At 39.7% G+C, this 21,837-nt stretch overlaps 1 protein-coding gene across 3 annotated transcripts in view; it reads left to right on the forward strand.

Moving 5' to 3' along the window:
- Arap2 (ArfGAP with RhoGAP domain, ankyrin repeat and PH domain 2) overlaps nucleotides 1–2,272 on the forward strand; it is a 186,519-nt gene extending 184,247 nt beyond the window's left edge. For all 3 annotated transcript variants that reach the window (XM_004656108.2, XM_045130025.1, XM_045130023.1), the window contains one exon: nucleotides 43–2,272. In XM_004656108.2, coding sequence (XP_004656165.2) covers nucleotides 43–426 — 384 coding nt within the window. In that variant the 3' untranslated portion in view covers nucleotides 427–2,272. The remainder of the gene's footprint in view (nucleotides 1–42) is intronic.
- Nucleotides 2,273–21,837: the final 19,565 nt, after the last annotated feature.

Genomic DNA, 21,837 nt, shown 5'->3' on the forward strand with positions numbered 1-21,837 from the left:
CCTTGTTTTCCTGTGAGACATTTTATTTTATTCTGTTTTTAGAGTGCAAGGGCAGAACTAGACAGGCTGCGGCTTAGTGAAAAGCGTGACCGAGAGTCCATGGACCCCAGCCTAAAGGACAGAGCTTCCATCGTGGCCCAGTGCCTGGAGCACAAGGATGATAAGCTTCGAAACCGTGCCCGGAAGCACCGTAGTTTCAACTGCCTGGAGGACACTGAGGCCGAGGTCCCCCATGGGCAACAGAAGAGCTGCAAAGGCTCAAAGACGCTAAGAAAGACTGAGGACAGGAACGGCAAAGCTGCCTTGGACCCTGATCACAAGCTACACTCAAAGGTCATCGAAGAACTGAGTGTGGTTCTGCAGCGGTCTCGAACGCTGCCTAGAGAGCTACAGGCTGAGCAGATGGTGCAGAAAGAAATCAAATGAGTCACTTAACAGATTATTTTTTAACATTCTGTACAATAATCGTGGGCCAGAACCCAAACTATAGTTCCTCAGTTTGCCTCTCTGTAGGCAAACTTGTCTATCTATACTTACGAAGATAAAGAACATTTCGAAATATGTATATATGTGATTAAGTGTAAAATTAACTTTATTTTGGTCTTGGAAAAAAGCTTGTAAAGTTCGATTGTACTAACTGTAAGAAGTTGTGCATTATTTTAAGTGGCCAATTCTTTGAAAGTCATTCTGTAAGTGGAGTAATTTATGAGCATAAATCTCAAACTGTACTGTGCTGTGTAAAATGCTGCGTTGAAATGAAGCCTATAAAACTGTAACATGTTTTGCACTTTGAGAAGGCTTATATATTAAGTTCCCATGAGTGTAGGTTTACATAGGGCCCAACTTAGGGAAAATAAAGGGAAGTGAGTTGTAAAGATGTATTTCTGTGGCTGCCTAACAAATGACTCTTGGTTTTTAAAGAAAAGAGGCAAGAAGTTAACATAAAGCTCCACCGCCTTCGGAGGTGGCCTGGGGTGTATTCCAGTTCACCGAGATCCAAAGCTTGTTCGGGAGAAACTGCCTTCTAAGATAAAGGCCTAGTGTCATAAGTGGTTCCCCAGAAACACCCAGTTAGTCCCTGGGAATAATGGCCCGGCTGTTCTCCTGGTGTCCATGGACCAGCCCCAGTGCATCTTCACTACGCTCCTGTCTGTTGGTGGCCGGTGGCTGCTAGAAGACCACACACCGAGCTGGGGAGATGGTGTGGTATGCATGGGCCAAACACAGGCATCATTTGCACTGTTGCTGTATGCAAACCATTTTGTAGAATTCCTAACTATATTTTTGGTACGAACAAAATTCGCCATCACAGGATCTATCACTATTGTTGTTCTGTTGCTTTTTTTTATTCTCTTATTTTTTTTATTTGAGGTTATGATGTGTTGTCTACATTTTCAGTATTAACTGGAAGTGCACACCATGTGAACATTTTTTTTTTAACTAAGTAACTGTCTTCTCTCCCTCTACCTATGAAAATGACAAAACCTTCTATTTTTGTTTCCACTTAAAGGTCACCTATACAATTGAGAATTTTCTTAAGAGGCAACACTATTTTGAAATAGTTCATGTCAAGGTCAGCTCTTCTCACCAGTTTCTTTCAAATTAATGTTAGGTTTGGTGAATTTTGCTACGAAAACAACTGTGTAGACAAGGTTTATTCCCACTATTTCTTTTGTTTTCCTATATTTGGGGTTGTTGTTTTCTTACCAGAATTTGTCTTTTTTATGTACAAAGGCCTGTCTTCCCTTCACTCCAATCAGAAGAGTTGTGTGTTGTGAAGTCCCAGGGTTGCCATCATTGTAATCTACTAACCACTTATGTGTGTGTGGAATAAGAGTGTTACCAGGACCGGGTTATATTTATTCTTTAAATCCAAGTAAACTATAATTAAAATAATAAATGAAACTGCAGGGCAGTTTATGAATAGGGAGCACTATTTGGGACCCTTCTTTTAAAGTAATAAATGATGTTATTTAGGAAGAAAAACTAATTTTAAGTAAACTGCTATTCTAATAAGTAATGATATTTATATTTTTATGAAGTTTGGCCTAGGGAAGTTAATATGTTGGTATTGTTGAGAAAATGTCTGTAGTTTTTACCTGCCTTATCTGAACTTTCTGTCTGAAACTTGACCTTAAAATCTATCTTATGGAGTATGTTTCTATCCTATCCCCTCCCACACAGTTGTCTCCATTTTCAAGTGTAAGGTAAGGGCTAATTAATGGTGACACCCCATCTATTTTGAAGAAAAATTAAAATTGTTTTACTGGTTCATTTATCTTGTTGTCTGTTATTTTCAAAAGTTGAAAGTTACTATAAATAAACGCATTGTCTATTCTTCCTCCTTTTTTAAAAAGCAATGATTGTTATATATAACTGACTACCATTTTTTCCAAACACATCAATATGAATATTATTTTAAAGCCTTTGCATATACAAATATAATATGAAAAGACTGCACTCAGACTTTCATTTCTATATGTATAAAGACAGGTGATATCCATGATTTTAAAGTATTTGACTTGTGAACAAATTATTACTGATAGATTGATCAAATGGAGCTGAGAATTCCAGATAAGAGTCGTTGAAGCCAGACCTGGACTCGTTCACCTGCTCTGTTCATGTGACACTTTGATTCTGAAATGTCCCTGAGCCATAGATGACACAAGGAAATATTTAAAAATATGCATCAAATGTATTTGTACAGGTTGGGAGTTTTCCACTTCTGATCAATTTCAGAATATGATTAAAACTTTTACAATCTTATCAAAATGTGCACCCCAATTTCTGTATCACTCACTCAACAGGAGCCAGATTTAGGTTTAAAGCAAACATTTTCTTGTCACATGTATGGTCATATTTATCATGACTTGTGAGGAAACAGTGCAAAGAAAATGAGTCTGGGAGATTGCTAAAGTTTATCTTGTTAAAGCACATAGTTATTTGTTTCAGTTTTTGTTCAAAGTGTTCCAAATTATATTGTGTATCTCTAGATCCTCTGCCATAGCTGTGTATCTTGAATATAAAAATTGCAATGACTTAGCTACCTCCTCAAATTTGAGACATTTTATGAATTTGATTTTTTTAAATCTTCATTTAGGTAGAAATAACTACCTAGTAGGTAGGCATTTTGTGATGGTTATTTTGTATACTTTATATATGTGAAAATTATACACAGGCATACATTATGGGTCAGACCTATGAAACAGGTAGGTAGTAATACTGTAGGTAGATCAATAACATCAGTTATTAATATATTAGTTTTTCTACTTATTTCTTACTACCAGTTTTCAAACTACTTCTAGCAATTTTCTTTTTCCTTTTAAACTATGCTATGTACTACTGAAACTTAATAATTATAAATTATGGATTTAGCCCTGTTAGTATCTCAAAATGTAACTTGCTTAAGCAGTATATCCATTAAAGAGGTGTTTGAGTTAACCTGAGTTCTTTAGGATAAACTCTAGTCTATTTTACCTGATGTCACAAGAAGACACCTTCGAACAAACCAAGAAACACTAAGGATTCATAAACAACACAAGAGGATCATGGGAAAAGGTAACAATGGGAAAGGAAGGAGGCCTTGTACAAAACCATTCCTGCTAATACTTGATCTTGGACTTCTCACTGACCTCTGGAAGTATGAGGAAATATCTATTGTTTAAGCCACCTAGTCTGATCTATTGTTGAAGAAGCCCTGAAAATGTAATAATTAGCATATTTCTTCATTCATCTATTAGTTCATATGCACAGAATATCTCCTAGAACTTGCAAGTGTTAGTTCATGGTCCATCTATTTTCCTAAATCCCAGAATATCTTGGTGTTTCAGTTGTAATGAGATATTACTACCTAGAAAGTGCATACTAGAGGTGGAGGTGTAAAGACCAGTGGTACACTTCTTGCTTAGTATGCATGAAATCCTGGGTTCAATCCACAGGACCATGTCATCTGGAAATGATAGTGTACATCTGTAATCCTGGCACTCCAGAGACGGAGGCAGAAGGGTCAGAAGTTCAGGATCATTTTTGGCCACATAGCAAGTTTAAAGAGAGTTTGGGATACATGAATCCCTGTCAAAAATAAATAGGAAATAACTTGAATGCTGAAATTACATAGCCTAGTCAACCCAAAATTGTGACTTGGCAAAATTATAACTGAAGATATCTTTGTAATATTTTTATTGACAGTTTTCATACATGTACAAAATAATTTTGACGACAATCCCCTCCAATTACTTTCCTTTGTCCTCCTATCTCCCACGGAACCTTCATATTTGTAATTATTCTCTGTTTTGATGTTGTTTTTTTCTGTCTCCATCCATAATGACTTACTGATGGGCCAAATATTATGCAGATAATGTGCAGGTGACAACAGTGACTACGAGGTAATTAATGCAAATGCTGCCTTGTGTCCAGAAGACAGAATTCCAAAGGATTCTTCCCCATCTCTGGTGGTTTGATTCAGGTGTCCCCCATAAACATATGTGTCCTGAAAGCTAGGTGGCTAGCTGATGGAGATTTGGGAATTAAAGCCTCCTGGTGGCAGTGCATTATTGAGGTTGGGCTTATGGGTATTGTAGCCAGTATACTCTTGGCAGTGTTTGGCATACTCTGCTTTTGCTGTTATCCATCTGATGTTGGCCAGGAGGTGATGTCCAGCCTCTGCTCATGCTATTTTCCCCCCTCCCATCATGAAGCTTCCCCTTGAGTCTGTAAGCCAAAATAAACCCGTTTCCTCACAAGCTGCTCTTGGTTGGTGTTTTCTGCCAGCAATGTGAACCTGACTGCAACACCATCTGTGTTAGTTTGAACGTATGCCCACCCCATAGACTCAGGTGCTTTATTAAAATTTCCACACTGGAGGAGGTGTCACTGGGGTTAGACCCTGGTATCCAAACCAAAGGTGTGTTTGGGGCGGATTGGAATTCCAGCCCAAAGGTGTGCAGACAGCTTTGAGCTCTGGGGGTCCGGGCTTGCTTCAGGTTTGTGCTTGTTGGTTTTTATGCTGGCTGGCTGTTTGGTTGTCGCTCTCTGCTTGTATGTACAGAAGTAGCAGCTTCCACCATGGATAGAACTCCCCCTGCATCTGTAAGCTTGAAATAAATCCCTTCCTCCTATAAGCTATCTGTTTGGAAGTTCATCCCAACAGTGTGCAACTAACTACACCACCATCCTTTGCTTCTTATATTCTTTCTGTCATCTCTTCTGTATTGTTTTCTGAGCCTCAGAGGGAGTGACAGAGATCTTTCAATTCTGAACAATCAAATGTCACTTCTCAGAATTTTGATGAGTTTGGGGATTTTTCCAATAGTCACTACTGTCTTCAAAAAGGAGCTTCTATAGCCAAAAGCAAAACAGATCTAGTCTATGGGCATAAACATAAATATTGAGAGGGAAATTTGTTTTATTTTTGGTTTTTCGAGGTAGGGTCTCACTCTAGCCCAGGCTGACCTGGAATTCACTATGGAGTCTCAGGGTGGCCTCGAACTCACAGTGATCCTCCTACCTCTGCCTCAAGAGGGAAATTTGATGAGTACAACACACTTATTTTGCATATCTACTTAGCAACAGTAATAGCCTCTCCTGTCTTAAATATTTTATTTATTTGACAGAAAGATTGAGAGAATGAGCACACCAGGAACTCTAGCCACTGTAAACAAACTGCAGATGCATGCAACATGTTCTGCATCTTGCTTTACGTGTATACTATAGAATAGAACCCACGTCCTTAAGCTTTGCAAGCAAGTGTCTTAACCACTGAACAATCTCTCCAGCCCTCGCCTGTCTTTTTAAAGTCAAAGTCCCCTGATATCAGTGACTATCTCAGCTTAGTGAATATGCTCAAAGTAGCATATCTAGTGAGAAAGTTGCTACTTCTTTCAGAAAACAACATAGAAAGGTTTTTGTCTTAGCAGCAGAGCAATGCAGTAACCAAGAGACACAAAAGCCAATGCATTCAGCCCACCTGAGCCAGTCCATGTACATACAGCCTGAAGATCAGCCCAGCACCAGCCTTCAGCAGATGGAAGTCACGCTACTAATTTAGAAAGAATTGCTTCTTCCCATGCTCATTTGTTTGCAGCAAGACTTAGTAAAAGTTCTTTAATTTTCTTATTTTTCTCTCATTTTCCCCCATTTTGTCTTTGAGTCCTCATCTTTCAGTCTTGTGTTTCCCCATTACCTTGTGCTAACTATTCCTTGCAAAAGTGTGTTGCCAGCTCTACTGGACAGTTTTAGTCGTGGCATGGGACCAGTCCTCATTGGAAATATTTCACACTCTCCACCCTCCCTGTGGGATACATTCCTATATGGGTCTCCAGGGCAGCTGTCATTGTTCCTCACTAGTCAGCCTTCTCATATCCCCTATTGGAAAACTTGACTCTCAGAGCAACTCACCTGTTCACAGAGAATTACAGATCTATTTCACACTATCCCATGAACAAATGACACATATTCATAGGCAAAGAACAAGGTCCACAATCCGTGTCAGAGCTTCTTCAAGATACTATGGTTAGCACCATTTTGAGTCAGCACTGAGCTCAGGGGTCACATTCCAAGGGTAGAGGCACCGAAGCAAGAGAGCCTGCACCATTTTTAGATGGTGCTTTGAGCTCAGGGATTGCGCACCCGGGGTAGAGTCATCCCTAGATGACAGTTTGAGAGGGCAAGCCCAGCGGAAAAACAGCTGGAGGCAGCCAGCCAACATGGATCCTATTTCTCACATTCACCTGCCAAGCCTACCCAAGATAATTTTTTAAAAAAATTATCTGAAGACAGGCTGAAGTACAGGGCAACTGCATACTGGCATCAGCCCTAGGAGAAACTTGAAGTGGCTTTCACCCCAAAAAGCCCAGTAGGAAATAAGGCTGGATATCCCAAGGTCTTATCCAGAATTTTCCAGAGGAGAGACACTCAAAAGTAGAGGCTGTACAGGCTCAAGTGAACCCACCCCAATCTGGTGGACACTTTTCAGTCCCACACCCACCTTGAACAACTTAGACCTGATTGCCCAACACAGGCTGTACAAGAACTGCTATTGATGCATCTGAAGTGAGACAACCCAACTCAAGATGGGCACACTCCAATGCAAAGCAAACAATAATGCCTAGAAAAAGGTGTCCCTGCCAAGATTACCTGCTCCCACAATGGAAGCCTCCAATGAAAGCTTAGAGGAAACCCAAGTCATAGAAGCCCATAATGAGATCCCAACAAGCATTTTAAATGAGCTTAATGAAACAATGAACACATGGCTTGTTGAATGGGAAGAAATGGGACAAAGTATAATCAAACAGTAACTCCAAGAAAGGCTGAAGGAAACCAAAGAAAATTGGCAAAAAGGATCCAAACTACAAATCAAAGTTCAGGTCGATCAATTGGAAGAAATACAACAAAAGCAACTCAAAGGATGGATGAATAAAATGGAAGATACTCTACTTCTGGGTAAGATGACAGCATACTAGACATGCCAAAATAGCCTAGGGAAGGCAATAAGCAGAAAAACAGTAAAATACGTTTTTATACTGAAAAGTGAAGATATATAAGTTATTACCAACCACAGCCGAGAAGCAGAGACTCAGATCTCGAAAGGAGGAAACCAACCAGAATCCCACAAAGGCACCAGTATACCAAATCCCTGCGCCTGTCCACCCATCCAGGGCAGAGCTGAAGAAGAAGAAACCAGGTGGAGGGATTTTCCACTCACATCTCCTCACGGTAAAGTCAAGAAACCTGAAGGGAAAGACAGCAGGGACCAGCTGAGCAGCTGCTGAAGGAGATCACAAACAGACCAGCTGAGCAGCTGCTGAAGGAGATCACAAACAGACCAGCTGAGCAGCTCTGGAACAATCCCAGGCATCCTGCACAGCCTCACATCCCCCAGTTGCCAGTGTCACCAACCAGCAAAGAACTCAATCACCTCACTCTCCCCAACCACATGGCATCCAGCACAGACGATCAGAACACTAGATCCACAGCAAATAGAGAGAGATCAAGGTGGGTATTCAGCGTTGGTGAGATTGGAAGCCATCCCAAAAGGTAATAGGGTCTATTTACACAAAGATGGGTACATAGGCCTGAACTGGAAGAGCTAATCTCTCTCTTCATGTCAAGGTAGGCTATGTGTTACATATTCTTTGTTGGCTTTACCATTCGCAAATAATCTGTATTTTGTTGTTTACTATTATTGCCTTTGGTACTTCCTGATTTATAGGGCCTTAGGCTTTTTCCTCTATCATTAGGAACAGAGTCTGACTTGGGCCCAGGTTGCCCTGGAACCCATTTCAGACCAAAACTCTCAACCTCTCAGTTGACAGGATTAAAGGTGTGGGGCAGCACACCCCCTTAGGGACTTTAGGTTTATTAGATTATATGTTTGTTTAATCCCACTCGTGCATAAATACTCTGTGCTGATATTGATTGAATGTGTATGTTGCTCAGTTTGATTTTAGAATTTGCCAGTAAATTGCTCCACATAGTCTACTAGAATACTTGAATAGCAGACAAGCTTATCACCTTGGGACATTTCTGCTGTTTCTCTTGGATTATAAGAGCTACACCTGGCCCCTTAAACTCTTACCCTGAAGATATATAAAGTCAGATTTACATGGCTATGAACACTGCAGATAATGAGAAAACACAAACATCAAACTCATTCAAGATTCAAAAACTACATTATAGTAAAAGAAACACAAAAATCAAGACAATACAATCCAACCAAAAATTATAAATCCATCAGAAATGACCACGAGTTAGACTGTTTTAGATGAAATACCTGACAAAGATTTTTTTAATGATTATATCTATGTTCACAGAAATAAAATGAATCAAAAAAGAAATGAATCAAAGAAGACAACAAACTTGAAGAGAACAAAGGAAACCAACTTAGTGAAATAAGGAGGTCTATACAAGACATCAGTAAGGAAATAGAAATAATGAAAAAATACTAATCAGATGAAAACTGGCCTAATCTGTTTCTGTTCCCCCTCCCTCCCTCTCTCTCTCCCTATTCTCTCTCATCTCTCTATCTCTTTTATATCACTTATATTTTTCTTCCTTCTCTTCTTGGGTGCTGACCTGTAACTCCCAGGACCAGCAGGTGACTATTATACACAATGACCATTTGATCAGAGAGACCTACAAGGTTTTGCAAAAGAAGACAGAGTTCTGTCAAGTGCTTGATGACCCACCAAAGGTTAGTGTTAAGACCCTACTGCTGAGGACACCATATGCTGTTGGCATGTAACATGAAGTGACATGGCTGGAAGCTGGAAGAGAGTCAGTCCCCAGACAGTCTCCTCATCTAGTGCCAGAAGGTGCTACATGAGTGACTGGGGGGAAATGACCAATATCTGTCCAAGCAACTCATGGTCTAACCTACTTAGCAGCAAATATCCTGTTGTGATACTCACACAAGTGCAGTAGTGGTGCGCAGCCATGGTAGGGAACCAACTGCTTTTATTTGGCTAACTCATCCACTCAGTAGAATGGAACCCATAGCTAGAGCTGGGAAAAAAGTCAGAACTATATCCAAAAATGAGCCCGCGCACCATTATCAAACTACCACCAATTGTGGGCTACAAGAGTGCCTATACCTATTAAACTCTCTCTAAAAATTAATGTTTATCCCATTTATCTGGTGCTAACTTTACTCTCAAATGGAACATTGGCTTCTCTTTTGCAGATAGATGTAGAACCTAAATAGAGAACCATCCCATCATACCTCAAAAGGGCCCCGGCTGAAACTAAGAACTGGGGAAACAAGCACAGGTGCTGTTTTGTTGGCGAACCTGGTACCAGCACAACAGTGAAGGACATAGACACAGAGAACAATCAACTCCTGCCAAACCAGAGATCCAGAGACACAGAGAGGCTCCCAAGACCACATCACTGAAGCAGACCTAAAATGAACCCAACATGGCTCAGGGATATTTGTGGAAGAATGGGCTGAAAGAACGTCAGAACCACACATTGGGTCATGATAAACAGAGACATTTCCTCCTACCCAAAACGTATGGCTAACCCCACAATGCATGAGCCATATGCCCCAAAAAGAAGGGTCCCTGTGGAGGGGCAGAGGCTAGCAATGGTACCTACTTGACTGTTTTCACTGAGAACAAAATTAATAATAAATAAATAAGAAATGCTAGAAATGAAAAACAGAGTAAGTCAAATAGAAAACTCTGTAGAAAGTCTTATCAGTAGAATGGATCAAGGAGAGGACAGAATGCCTAAACTAGAAAGTTCAGGTGGCAGATCTAAGGCACTCCAACTAAAACAGAAAGAAAAACTGATAGGAAAGCATGAATGGGAATGTCAAGACATAGTGTCCTGACACTATGAAGTGATCAAACATAATAATTCAGGGCATAATAGAAAGAGAAGAATTTTATTCCAAAGGCATAAAGGTATTTTCAAAACAAAATCATAGAAGAAAACTTCCCCAAATATGGGAAGTGATGCCTATATAGATACAAGAAGCCTCTATAACAGCAAACAGACAAAATTAGGAAAGAACTTCTCACCATCATATTATACTCCAAAACACAAAAACCAAAGAAAATGTACTGAAAGAAGCTACAGAGAAAAATCAAGTCACATACAAAGGCAAACCTGTCAGGATGACAGCAGATTATTCAACACAAACTTTAAAAGCCAGAAGGGTTTGGAATAATGTATTCCAAGTTCTGAAAGATGACAACTGTCAACCAAGATTACTTTATTCATCAAAGCTATCCATCCAATTGATGGAGAAATAAGGGCATTCTACAACAAAAATAGGATAAAGGAATATATGAACATTAAACCAGCTCTACAGAAAATACATGAAGGGATCCTCAATGCTGAAGAGAAAGAAAAGCACACACATAAGGAAACAGGAAAAAATTAACCATACTCAAATAAAAGTTAATACACGACAGTAAAGTAAAAACAGGAGTATCTACAAAACAAGAAGGGTTGCAAGAATAAATACACACCTTTCATTATTAACTCTTAGTATCAGTGGCCTCAGTGCCTCAACCAAAACACACAGGATTGCAGACTAGGTTAAAAAGCAGATTCCTTCTATTTTTCATCTCCAAGAAACATACCTTCCCTTAAAAGAGAAATAGTATCTTATAGTGAAAGGATGGAAAATGGTATTTCAAGCAAATGGGCCTAAAAAACAGGCAGGTCTCTCTATCCTAATATCTGACAGGGTAAACTTCAAACCAAACATTAGGAAAGATAAAGAAGGTCACTTTATACTGATTAATGGAACACTCCAACTTGAGGACATTACAATTCTAAACTTATATGCCCCTAACATGAAGGCTCCCAATCTCATCAAACAAACAGTATTATAACTAAGGTCACAGATAACACCAAACAAAGTTGTAGTGGGAGACTTCAACACCCCACTCTCATCAATTGACAGGTCATTTCAGCAAAAAAATGAACAGAAGGATCTGCATTAAATGAAGTCATAGAAGAAATATAACTAAAAAATATCTACAGAACTTTTCATCCAAATGTTGCAGAGTACACATTCTTTTCAGCAGCACATGGAATATTCTCTAAAATAGAACAAATACACAAAGTAAAACCGTAACAAATACAGGAAAATTGAAATAATTCCTTGCACTCTATCTGATCACAAAGTGTTTAAAGTAGAAATCAGCAGCAATAATATCTATAGAATATACACAATATCATGGAAACTAAACAATACATTATTACATGATGAATGGGATAAAATCTTTGCCAGCTATACATCTGACATAGAACTAATATCCAGGATGTACAAAGAACTCAAACACTAAATAATAAATCAAACAACCCATTTAAAAAGTGGGTTATGGAACTAAATAGAGAGTTCTCAAAAGAAGAAATATATATGGCATATAAACATCTACAAAAAAGTTCTGCATCCTTAGCCATCAATGCAAATTAAAACTTATGAGAATAAATGCTGGTGAGGATGCAGGTAGGACACAAAATCAATACACAAAAATTAGCAGCCTTCCTCTATGCCAAAGATAAACATATGGAGAATGAAATAAGCTACACTATGCCATTTTAAATAGCCACAAACAATTAAACACCGTGGAATATCAGTAACTAAGAAAGTGGAAGACCTGTTCAATGAAAGTATAAAAACACTCAGGAAAGAAATTGAGGAAGATATGATTAGATGGAAAAGTCTTCCATGCTCATGGATTAGAAGAATTAATATTGTGAAAATGGTCATTCTACCAAAATATATACATTCAATATGATTCCAATGAAAATCTTATTAACATTCCTCAGTGATTGAAAAAAAAGTAGTCTCAAAATTCATATGGGGGCTGGAGAGATGGCTTAGCAGTTAAGTGCTTGCTTGTGAAGCCTAAGGACCACGGTTCGAGGCTTGATTCTCCAGGTCCCACGTTAGCCAGATGCACAAGGGGGCGCACGCGTCTGGAGTTCGTTTGCAGTGGCTGGAGGCCCTGGCGCGCCCATTATCTATCTCTCTCTCTCTATCTCTCTCTCTCTCTCTCTATCTGCTTCTTTCTCTCTCTGTCTGTTGCTCTCCAATAAATAATTAAAAATAAATAAAAAAATTAAAAAAAAATTCATATGGAAAGACAGAAGACCTCAGATAGTCAAATATCCTCAAAAAAAAAAAAAAAAAAAAAAAAAAAGAGAGAGAGAGAGACGATTCTGGAGGTTTCACCACACCTGACTCGGAGAGACCAAATATAACCATTTTAAGTAAAAAATTAAAAAAAATAAGGCCCAGGCCTCACTTAGATAGAGAACTAGCTGGCCAATATGCTGACCTTTTGCTTCTGTAAACTTTGCTTGCTTAATTGCTGCCTTTCCCCCTAAAGTTTCTGAGGAATCTCCACTTCAAGGACATTGCTGAAACACTCCACTGAGGGGGGGGGGGGCTCCGGCCTCTGACCACCTGCTTAGATAAGAAACTGAGGAATCTCCACTTCAAGGACAATGGAGATGACTTCATCTGCCTGGAGCGCCCCTAGCTCCTGCCTCCAACTTTGCCCGCTGAAACCCCAAGCCAATCAGAACTGTTTAAATCAACCAATCATGTATCTATCCCCTACTTCTTTGTTCAAATTCCAATATGAACCCCTTCCCCCAAAAGAAAGGGGCTCTCTCCCTCACTACCACTGTGCGGACTGTGGGGACAGAGCCCAGGCTAGGCTTGCAATAAAGAAACCAGTTGCTTTTGCATTTGAGTGTGCGGGCTTCTGTGGCAATTCTCTGGGTGACTCCTGGGTGACCGGGGGACTTGGCTACTGGTCAGGGATCTTGGCACAACAATTCCAAGATATACTATAAAGCCATAGTAACTAAAACAGCACTGGTACAAAAAGAGACATAAAAGACTTCCGGTTAAGATGGCGGCATAGGTACCACGCCAAAGCAGCCTAGGGGGGAAAAAAGACCAAAAAAACTCAGCAAAATACACACTTTTACTAAAAAGTGAGGTGTATAGGAAATAGGAGTGGCAGCAGAGAAGTAGAAGAGTTCAGAGCATCCAGAGCCTGCACAGGTGGGAAAAGCGGCTCCGGCAGCTCAGCCGCAGGCCGCGGAGCACCAGACAGCCGCCAGACTTGGCTCGAGCTACAGGAAAAGCCAGGTGCCAGAGCTTTCCTTCACACCGCGCTCTCTGCAACTCGGGAAATGTGAGGGGAGAGCAGCAGCGAGCAACGGAGGAGCAGACCCCGAGGTAGAAGAATGCTTAGAGCACCGAGAGATCCAGAGCAGCTGCGGCTCCCTCCCCTCCCCCACCGCCTGAGCCCAGCTCCGGCTAACAGAGCAGCGGCCTGGGACCCGGCCACGCCAACTTGGGCTGACAGCGGGACCCAAGCAGGAGCAGAGTTCGGCAGCAACATCAGCGGCTCCAGCACCGGTAACAGTGGCCCCAGCAGCAGCAGACCCAGGAGTGGCAGCAGCGGCAGACTCGGCAGCAGCAGCTTCAGGGGGAGCAGCGGCAGTGGACACAGCAGCAGCAGCAGCTTCAGCAGCAGTGGTGGCTCCAGCAGTGGCAGCTACAGCAGCAGCAGCTCGGTTTGCCCCACAGGAAAAGCCAGTGCCCAGCTCCAGAAATCAGAACAGCAGCCCCACGACCCAGCCAGCAACTTGACTGAAACCAAAATCATCCAAGGTAACTGGGATTGCACCAGGGAAGGGTCTCACTTGGTCGCAAGCTGACTTGGATCCCTCAACAGACCAGAAATCTTAACCTCTTTGTTGATAGAGGATCTGGTCGTTATAATAACTACTCTTGCATACATACTCAAGGCTGTTTTTGATTGAATGTGTACAGTGTTTAGTTAAATTTTAGAATCTACCTGTATTTTATTCCACTCAGCCTGCTTGAATACTCCTATAGCAGGGAAACTCAACCCCTAAGATCATCTTTGTAGATACTCTGAGAGTCTTAAGAGCCACACCTAACACCTTAAGGTCCTACCCTGAAAATATATGACATCAAATCAATTGATACAGCTAAGAATACACAGCTAGCCTGAAAATCCAAGCATTAACTTAATCCAAGATGCAAAAATATATACATTATAACACAAGAAACACTAAAAAGCAAGACGATATAAATCCACCTAAAAGTATTAATGCATCAGAAATGTCCTCCAGTGAGAAAGAGTTAGAGGAAATGCCTGAGAAAGAGTTCGAAAGAATGATTATAAATATGTTCAAAGAGGTCAAAGAACACATCAAAACAATCAAAGAAGAAATCAAAGAGGAAATCAAAGGAATCAAAGAAGATGCAGGACACCAATTTAATGAAATAAAGAAGGCAATACAAGACATAAATAAGGAAATAGAAAGAATAAAGAAAAACCAGTCAGAATTACTAGCAATGAAGAACACAGTTAATGAAATAAAAAACTCTGTAGAAAATCTCACCAGTAGGATAGATGAGGGAGAGGACAGAATATCTAAGCTAGAAGACCAGGTGGCAGAACTAATGCAGACCAACAAAGAGAAAGACAAACTTATAGAAAAGTATGAGTGGGAATTTCAAGATATTCGGGACACTATGAAAAGATCCAATATAAGAATTCAGGGCATAGTAGAAGGAGAAGAACTCCACTCCAGAGGCATAGTAGGTGTCTTCAACAAAATCATAGAAGAAAATTTCCCCCAAATTGGGAAAGAAGTGCCAATGCAGATACAGGAAGCCTTTAGAACCCCAGCCAGACAAAACCCAGAAAGAACCTCTCCTCGCCATATTATAATCAAACTTCCAAAGACACACACCAAAGAAAAAATATTGAAAGCAGTTAGAGAGAAAAATCAAGTTACCTACAAAAGCCAGCCCATCAGGATTACAGCAGATTATTCAACACAAACTTTTAAAGCCAGAAGGGCTTTGGAGTGATATATTCCAAGTTCTGAAAGATAACAACTGTCAACCAAGGTTACTTTATCCTGCAAAGTTATCCATTCAAATAGATGGAGAAATAAAGACATTCCATGACAAAAGCAGGTTAAAGGAGTATTTGAAGACAAAACCAGCTCTACAGAAAACTTGATAGAATCCTCCATGCTGAACAAAAGGAAAAGCACACATATAAGGAACCTAGAAAAAACAAGCAATACTCAAATACTAGTTAACAGAAGAGAGCGCAGGTAGAACCAGAAACACACACACACACACACAAAAATAGCAAACATAAATACACACCTTTCAATAATATCTCTTAATATCAACGGCCTCAATGCCCCAATGAAAAGACATAGATTTGCAGACTGGGTTAAAAAGCAGGATCCTACAATTTGTTGTCTCCAAGAAACTCACCTTTCTACAAAGGATAGAGATTATCTTAGGGTGAAAGGTTGGAAAACGGTGTTTCAAGCAAATGGGCCTAGAAAACAAGCAGGGGTTGCTATCCTAATATCAGACAGGGTAGATTTTAGTCCAACGTTAGTCAAGAAAGATAAGGAAGGCCACTTTATATTGATTAAGGGCACACTCCAACAGGAGGACATTACCATCCTAAACATATATGCATCTAACATGGGGGCTCCCAAATTCATCAAACAAACACTATTAGAACTAAGGTCACAGATAACACCAAACACAGTGGTGGTGGGTGACTTTAACACCCCACTCTCATCAATTGACAGGTCATCCAGGGAAAGAATAAAGAGAGGCATCTGGACTAAATGAAGTCATAGAAGGAATGGACTTAACAGATATATTCAGGACATTTCATCCAAAGGCTGCAGAATATGCATTCTTTTCAGCAGCACATGGAACATTCTCTAAAATAGACCATATATTAGGACACAAAGCAAATCTTAACAAATTCAGGAAAATTGAAACAATTCCTTGCATTCTATCTGACCACAATGGAATTAAACTACAAATCAGTAGCAAGAAAGGCTATAGAGCATACACAAAATCATGGAAACTAAACAATACACTACGAAATGATGAATAGGTCAATGAAGAAATCAAAAAGGAAATCAAAAATTTATAGAGTCAAATGATAATGAGAACGCAACATACCAAAATCTCTGGGACACAATGAAGGCAGTTCTAAGAGGTAAATTTATAGCCTTAAGTGCCTATATTAAGAAATTAGAAAGGTCGCAAGTAGACGAACTAATGCTTTGCCTTAAAGCCTTGGAAAAAGAAGAACAAGGCAAACCAAAAATCAGTAGACGGAAAGAAATAATAAAGATTAGGGCAGAAATTAATGAAATAGAAACAAAAAGAACAATCCAAAGAATTAATGAAACAAAGAGTTGGTTCCTTGAAAGGATAAACAAGATTGATAAACCCTTAGCAAATCTGACCAAAAGAAAGAGAGAAGAGACACAAATTAATAAAATCAGAGATGAACAAGGTAACATCACAACAGATTCCAGAGAAATTCAAAAAATCATAGGGACATACTATAAAAGCATATACTCCACAAAGTATGAAAATCTGAAAGAAATGGATGATTTCCTTGATCTATATGACCTACCTAAATTAAATCAAAATGAGATTAATCACTTAAATAGACCTATAACAAACATGGAGATCTGAACAGTTATCAATAATCTCCCAAATAAAAAAAGCCCAGGCCCGGATGGATTCACTGCTGAATTTCACCAGACTTTTAAGGAAGAGCTAACACCATTGCTTCTTAAGCTTTTCCAGGAAATAGAAAAAGAAAGAATTCTACCAAACTCCTTCTATGAGGCCAGCATCACCCTGATACCAAAACCAGGCAAAGATAGAACAAAAAAAGAAAATTACAGACCAATCTCCCTCATGAACATAGATGCAAAAATTCTCAACAAAATATTGGCAAACAGAATACAAGAGTATATCAAAAAGATCATTCACCCTGACCAAGTAGGCTTTATCCCAGAGATGCAGGGATGGTTCAACATATGCAAATCTATAAATGTAATACATTACATAAACCGGTTGAAGGACAAAAATCACATGATCATCTCATTATATGCAGAGAAAGCATTTGACCAAATCCAACATCCCTTCATGATAAAAGTCCTACAGAGACTGGGAATAGAAGGAACATATCTCAATATAATAAAGGCTATTTATGACAAGCCTACAGCCAACATATTACTAAATGGGGAAAAACTGGAAGCTTTTCCACTAAAATCAGGAACAAGACAAGGGTGTCCACTGTCCCCACTTTTATTTAATATAGTTTTGGAAGTCTTAGCCATAGCAATAAGGCAAGAGACACACATAAAAGGGATACAAATTGGAAAGGAAGAAATCAAGTTATCATTATTTGCAGATGACATGATTCTATACATAAAGGACCCTAAAGACTCTACTAGCAAGCTGTTAGAGCTGATCAAAACCTACAGCAATGTAGCAGGATACAAAATAAATACACAGAAATCAGTAGCCTTCATATATGCTAACAACAAACACACAGAGGATGATCAGAGAATCACTCCCATTCACAATTGCATCAAAAAAAAAAAAAAATAAAGTACCTTGGAATAAACCTAACCAAGGAAGTAAAGAATCTATACAATGAGAAATTTAAAACACTCAAGCGAGAAATTGCAGAAGACACTAGAAAGTGGAGAAACATCCCTTGTTCCTGGATTGGAAGAATCAATATTGTGAAAATGGCAATCTTACCTAAAGCAATCTACACATTTAATGCAATCCCTATCAAAATTCCAAAGGCTTTCTTCATGGAAATAGAAAAAACAATCCAAAAATTCATTTGGAATCACAAAAAATCTCGAATATCTAAAATAATACTGAGCAACATAAAAGAGGCTGGTGGTATCACCATACCTGATTTTAACCTATACTACAGAGCCATAGTAACAAAAACAGCATGGTACTGGCACAAAAACAGACATGTAGATCAGTGGAACAGAATAGAGGACCCATATGCAAGCCCAAGTAGCTATAGCCACCTGATATTCGATAAAAATGCCAAAAATACTCATTGGAAAAGAGACAGCCTCTTTAGCTAATGGTGTTTTGACAACTGGATATATATCTGCAGAAAGATGAAAATAGATTCTTCTCTCTCGCCATGCACAAGAATTAAGTCCAAATGGATTAAAAACCTTAACATCAGACTGGAAACTCTGAAACTGCTAGAGGAAAAAGTAGGGGAAACCCTTCAACATATTGGTCTTGGCAGACTTTCTGAGTACAACCCCAATTGTTCAGGCAATAAAACCACAGATTAACCACTGGGACCTAATGAAATTACAAAGATTTTGTACTGCAAAGGACACAGTGAAAAAAGCAAAGAGGCAACCTACAGAATGGGAAAAAATCTTCGCCAGCTATATATCTGATAGAGGATTAATATCTAGGATATACAAAGATCTCAAAAAGTTAAATAATAAGGAATCAAACAAGCCAATCAAAAAATGGGCTATGGAGCTAAATAGAGAGTTCTCAAAGGAAGAAATACGAATGGCCTATACGCATCTAAAAAATGTTCTACGTCACTAGTCATCAGGGAAATGCAGATTAAAACTACATTGAGATTCCATCTCACTCCTGACAGATTGGCCACCATCATGAAAACAAATGATCATAAATGTTGGCGGGGATGTGGAAAAAAAGGAACCCTTCTGCACTGCTGGTGGGAATGCAATCTGGTCCAGCCATTGTGGAAAACAGTGTGGAGGTTCCTAAAACAGCTAGAGATTGATCTACCATATGACCCAGCAATAGCACTCCTAGGCATATATCCAAAGGACTCATCTCATTTCCTTAGAAGTACGTGCTCAACCATGTTTATTGCTGCTCAATTTATAATTGCTGTGAAATGGAACCAGCCTAAATGTCCCTCAACAGATGAGTGGATAATGAAGATGTGGCACATTTATACAATGGAGTCCTACTCAGCGGTAAAGAAAAATGAAGTTATGAAATTTGCAGAAAAATGGATGGACCTGGAAAGTATTATACTAAGTGAGGTAACCCAGGCCCAGAAAGCCAAGCGCCACATGTTCTCTCTCAACGTGGATCCTAGCTACAGATGACTGGGCTTCTGCGTGAGAATGAAAATACTTAGTCGCAGAGGCCAGTAAGTTAAAAAGGAGACATAAAGGGTAGAGAAAGGAAGGGTGGAGGATACTTAATAGGTTGATATTGTATATATGTAATTACAATGATTGTAATGGGGAGGTAATATGATGGAGAATGGAATTTCAAATGGGAAAGTGTGGGGGTGGGGAGGGAGGGAATTACCATGGGATATATTTTATAATCATGGAAAATGTTAATAAAAATTAAAAAAAAAAGAGACATAAAGATCAGTGGAATACAATAGAAGCTCTATCTCCAAACCCAAGCAAATACAGCTACCTCATCAAAGGGGACAAAACTATACATTGGAGAAAAGATAGCACCTTCTACAAATGGTGTTGGAGAAATTGGTTAATCACATGCAGGAGAATGAAATTAGACCAAGTTCTCTCACCTTGCATGAAAGTTAACTGTAAATGGATTAAGGACCTCAGTATAAGACCTGAAAATATAAAACAATTTGAAGCAAATACAGGGAGTACACTCCTCAATGAAGACATAGGGATAGACTCCCTGAATAAGATCTGAGTTGCACAGGAAATTATATCAACACCTTACCACTGAGACTTCCTGAGACTAAAATGCTGCTGTACAGACAAGCAAACCATCAACAGAGTCAATAGACAACCCACAGAATGGGAGAAATTCTTCACCAGATAAACCTCTGACAAAGGTCTATTATCTACTATCTAATATTTACAACGAACTTGAAAAACTAAGCATTAAAAAATCCAGCAACCAGCAAAAAAATGGGGTAGAGATTTGGACTGAGAATCCTCAACACAAATGGTCATTACACATTTAAAGAGATCTTCAGCATCTTGTGAAAAGAAATTGGAACTTTAATTAAAATCAAAACAGGGATGTAGTAAGCAAATAAAAATACTTTTCTGACATCAACTTTGAGATTCAAAAAAATCCCCAAAACACAGGGGATCCAGCTAATTCCTGAGACACCAACCGTCACAAAGGCTTCCCTGTGAACTGTTCACACTTGGTAGCAGCACACAGCAGCGAGCTCTGCAGCTGGCCTTCCTCCTTTTCCCTAAGGGTTTACTGATAGGATCTTCCCATTGTTCATAAAAAAAAAAAAAAACCAGCTTCCTTTTTAGCCACAGGGCATCTTATCTATGAGCAAGATGGTCCAGGGCACCCACTCACCCAGAAATACGCAGAACGCCAGCGATTACTGGTTTCCTCTGAAGTGATGCAGCTTTTTCACCAGGGAGTCATCATCATTGTGCCAGTCCACACAGTGCCAGGGGAGTGAAGGGAGGGAGGAAGGGGTAGAAGGAAGAAGGAAAGGGGCACAGCGAAGGAACAAGGCTTTTTTCTGATCTTTAAATTTTTTTATTAGTTATGGACATACTCAATAAGTAAACAGCACTTGTTGTTACCATCCTTACCCTAATTCCTGCCCCCTCCAAAGAGACACTCTTCATTAGGGCTTCTTTTTTTTTTTTTTTTTATAAAATTTTTATTTATTTGAGAGCGACAGACACAGAGAGAAAGACAGATAGAGGGAGAGAGAGAGAATGGGCGCGCCAGGGCTTCCAGCCTCTGCAAACGAACTCCAGACACGTGCGCCCCCTTGTGCATCTGGCTAACGTGGGTCCTGGGGAACTGAGCCTCGAACCGGGGTCCTTAGGCTTCACAGGCAAGCGCTTAACCACTAAGCCATCTTTCCAGCCCTAGGGCTTCTTTTGAGTAACTCATAGCAAGACAAAATGGTCCAGGTTCACAAACCGCCCACTACAGTCACTCATCCCAAACCCAGCCAGGGAAGGAGAGCTCTGAAGGAACTGTGGGCAACAAAGGACAGGGATGCAGAACAGCAAGCTCACCCATGGCGTTCTTACCTTCCTCACATGGGAAGGTGCTCTGTTAACAAAGTTGCTGTTCAAAATTGTACTGAAAACACATCTTGAAATAGGTCTGCGGCTGGAGAGATGGCTTAGCGGTTAAAGCACTTACTTGCAAAGCCTAAGGACCCAGGTTTGGTTCCCTAGTACCCACGTACACAAGGTGGCACGTGTGACTGGAATTCGTTTGCAGTGGCTAGAGGCCCCGGTGCACCCATTCTCTCTTTCTTTATCTGCCTCTCTCTGTGTCAAATAAATAAAATAAGGTATGTAATTATCTTAAAAATAAAAGGTTATCCCTCAGATAGGATAGGCGATAGATATTATGTTACGTACCAAAATGTGAGGCATCTTTGATGTAGACTTGAAAATGATGTCTCAAAGAGAATGGAAGAAAATGGCAAGAGAGAGGGAGAGAAGTATGTA

This window comes from Jaculus jaculus, chromosome 11 (assembly GCF_020740685.1).
Source record: "Jaculus jaculus isolate mJacJac1 chromosome 11, mJacJac1.mat.Y.cur, whole genome shotgun sequence".
Classification (NCBI taxonomy): Eukaryota; Metazoa; Chordata; class Mammalia; order Rodentia; family Dipodidae; genus Jaculus; species Jaculus jaculus.